The sequence below is a fragment of the Lactuca saligna genome, chromosome 2 (assembly GCF_052625555.1).
Source record: "Lactuca saligna cultivar CGN05327 chromosome 2, ASM5262555v1, whole genome shotgun sequence".
NCBI lineage: Eukaryota > Viridiplantae > Streptophyta > Magnoliopsida > Asterales > Asteraceae > Lactuca > Lactuca saligna.
The window spans coordinates 159,728,813-159,731,910 of NC_136418.1; the positions used below are offsets into that span (position 1 = coordinate 159,728,813).

General features: G+C 35.9%; 1 protein-coding gene across 1 annotated transcript; it reads right to left on the reverse strand.

The window, feature by feature from the left end:
• Positions 1 to 406: 406 nt before the first annotated feature.
• LOC145030304 (uncharacterized) lies at positions 407 to 1,639 on the reverse strand. Its single transcript, XM_078978692.1, has 3 exons — positions 1,256 to 1,639; positions 954 to 1,113; positions 407 to 819 (listed from the first exon to the last, which is right to left on the reverse strand). The coding sequence occupies exons 1-3, from the start codon at positions 1,637 to 1,639 to the stop codon at positions 407 to 409; spliced, it is 957 nt and encodes a 318-aa protein (XP_078834818.1).
• Between the last annotated feature and the right edge of the window lie 1,459 nt (positions 1,640 to 3,098).

Sequence of the window (3,098 nt, forward strand, 5' to 3'; positions counted from 1 at the left end):
CATTAAAAATCCAAAACAGATTAAGAAACATCATAACTTAGTTCACCCTTTGTTTTTTTTTTTTTTTCCTTTTCCACTATCTTTGTCTTCATCCTCCTCTAGTTCTTCCCAATCCATATCTTCTCGCAATGAATTTGAGCCTTCCAAGTATGTTGATTCGGGATTCATATCCCATTTCTTGTGTGGTCCCTCTTTATAAGCTTTAGAAAATATTGAAGTCAAACAGATATTTGAATGAACAAAAACAAGTTTTCCAGCCCTTACACAGTTAAGTCAGTTTCTCTTCACACTATGAATATATGAATACGTGCTCCAATTTCTTTCAGCTGAAGAACTACTTATGGGTTGTGACAATATTTTTTTTTGCCAATACAGCTAAATCCGATGTTTCTGCACCATAAGTAGACTACCAATCAATTGCTTCCATTGTAACCGCATCCATTTGTGTTGAAGGTAATGGATAGAGACCCCTCTTCATGTGAAAAGTAGCAAATTGTTCTCGTAATAAACATTCTTCATCTCTATTTTCTACAATGTAATTAAAAGCTTGCTTTACACCTTGTATAACTTCTTTATCAAGGTTTGGTGCTTTTCTTCGTATTCCACCCGGTGCTAGCTTTTCAAGATAATGTGTATTGTAAAATCGTGGACTTAAAGCAAACCCCAAACAATGCAATGGGATGTTCATTTTTTCCCACCTTTTCAATACAATTTCCTCTACTTGAGGGAAATACGACTCATACATACTTTCCATCATCACTTCTTTGATTTCTCCCAACACATTGTCCATCTTTTCATATATTTCATCCATTTTTGGGCCTTCACCATCACAAAATTTGACCATCAAAAAATAGGCTTTGTGATGCGTAGAATATTTTCAACTTCAATCCAAAAGTCATCATCCCTAATATTGTCAACAACAAGTTGTCCAAATTTTCTAGTGTGTTCATTACTTTGTTTCACCAAATCTCTCAATGAATTAAGAGAAATAGTTGTAAATAGGGCCTCCCTACACAGGAGTAACCTCTTCAACAAAACGTAGTGAGAGGCAAATCGAGTTTTTGCTACTTTTAAAAGCGTCAACTTAGAATTATCCCTAAAAATAGCTAAAGCCTGTCCATGGTTTAAAAAGTATTTGACAATCCTTTTCCCCTTTGTATAGTGTCCTCTAACCAAAAAAATCACGTGCAAAGTCTTTAAAAATCAAGTTTAACGTGTGATCACAACATGGTGAACAAAATATATGCATGTATACCTTTATGAGTTCCTTTCCTATTGCTTTACAGTTGGCTGCGTTGTCCGTCACGACTTGAAGAACATTACTTGGCCCAACATATTCAATTGCTTGCCTCAAAAATTCTGCAATCCTTGCCCCTGTTTTCTCCACCCCAGAAAATTCATCGGCATGCATAAACATAGCACCACGACTATTTACAACGAGAACATTGATCAATGGGTTGTGTTTGATGTTTGACCAGCCATCGGATACTATAGAAAGACCATGTGAATACCATATATCCTTAAATGGTGTTAGGCTTTTGTCAACATCTCTAACACATTCATCTAGTAGAACGGTCCTTGCTTTCTCACTAGACGGTGCTTTGATGCCTTCAGGTGCTTTTCTTATAGCATTTATCATGTCACGAAATTATAGATTACGCAAGACGTTAAACGAAATCCCGTTTGCACATAAAGCCTTCACAATTTGTAGATCAACCATGCTTTTCTCCATTATGTAAAACGATTGCTCTAGCGGTTTCTTAGAGTATAAATTCTATTTTTTAGTGAGTACATAACATTTTAAGGATTTAGAGTCTCCAAATTTTTCTGCATCCTTCACCTTCTTCGACAACCGTTGATAAAGTTCTCGATCATTCAAAAAGTTTTACACCTTTTAATTTCTACCTTTTTTCCTAGTTCAACTCCAAAAAAATGAGTATGTATTCGAGTATATGACCTTGTAAACTTTCCATTACAATGATTACACACCCACTGTTTAGAGTCCCCTGCGTTTTTACTATTTACATGATTTAAAAACCTAACTTCATCCATCAAAGGCTTAGAATTGGAAGAATCATGTACCGATTGTTGTGATGAACCCCCTGACTGCTTAGAACTATGACTCCCAACTGGAACTTCAGCCTCTTCAACATTTTGGTCATCCTCGTCTGCAATATCAACAAAATCATCTTAACACAGGTCTCCATCTTCCTCATCGGTACATGCTCTGTGCTTCTTTCCAAAAACCATCTTTGGATTTCAAAAACCGAATGAAAAATTTTGTTTTTGTAAACTTGTTTTTGTGTTGTGGAATAGGAACAACACTCGATTGTGCTTGAGGCACGATCAAGCATCTTAATTTATCAGTGATTTCCCTCCAATCAACAAACCTCCAGACTTCAATTGTGACTTTTGAAATGCCGATTGCGTACCATATTACTACTGGAATGTGGGTCCAATTAAACAAAACCGCGAACCAAATCACCACTAGTACAACGTACACATGAAAGGGGAAACGTCAATTAATGGGAAGAAATCGCGTACCCGGAACGTTAGTGTACCGCGATTCGGTACAGGCGACTCAGTACGAAAATCGTGGCCCTATTAGCGATTTATGTGACTATGATCTAAATAATACTTTCAATACATGCTTCTAAAACATGTCTTCTTGAATATTATAATCCAAAGACCATATTCTCTTACACCATGTGTAACGCCCGGGTTTTAGGGCTAAGCATTTTAGATGATGTAATAGTCTAGGTCAACTATTTTAACTCTTTTCGAAGTAATAAAGATGAAATATTTGAGTATTATGTGAATTATGTGCCTTTAAGTGTTTATTACTTAATTATAAATATGTAATAAATAAAGAATAAAAATAAACTTCAAAATTAAAGTGTGAGATAAACCTGATATCTCTACATACAGTTTTAGTGGTCGAAACAAGGATTTTAGATGTATAAAGAACGCCGAAATCCGAGTTATAACGAATAAGTTATGACCCGTCGAAGTTTCGCGACGGAACCGACACGGCACCGAGAAGCGTAAATAGTGAATTTACGATAGAGAGATTTTTAGCCTTAGCGATCTAAACAAAA

Excerpts from the sequence above, each read along its gene's own strand:
- LOC145030304 (XM_078978692.1), bottom strand. The coding sequence starts at position 1,639 with ATGATAAATGCTATAAGAAAAGCACCTGAAGGCATCAAAGCACCGTCT. Across the intron at positions 1,114-1,255 it reads TAGGAAAGGAACTCATAAAG|GCTTTAGCTATTTTTAGGGA; the intron begins GTATACATGCAT and ends AACCATGGACAG. Across the intron at positions 820-953 it reads GAGAGATTTGGTGAAACAAA|GCCCAAAAATGGATGAAATA; the intron begins GTAATGAACACA and ends GTGATGGTGAAG.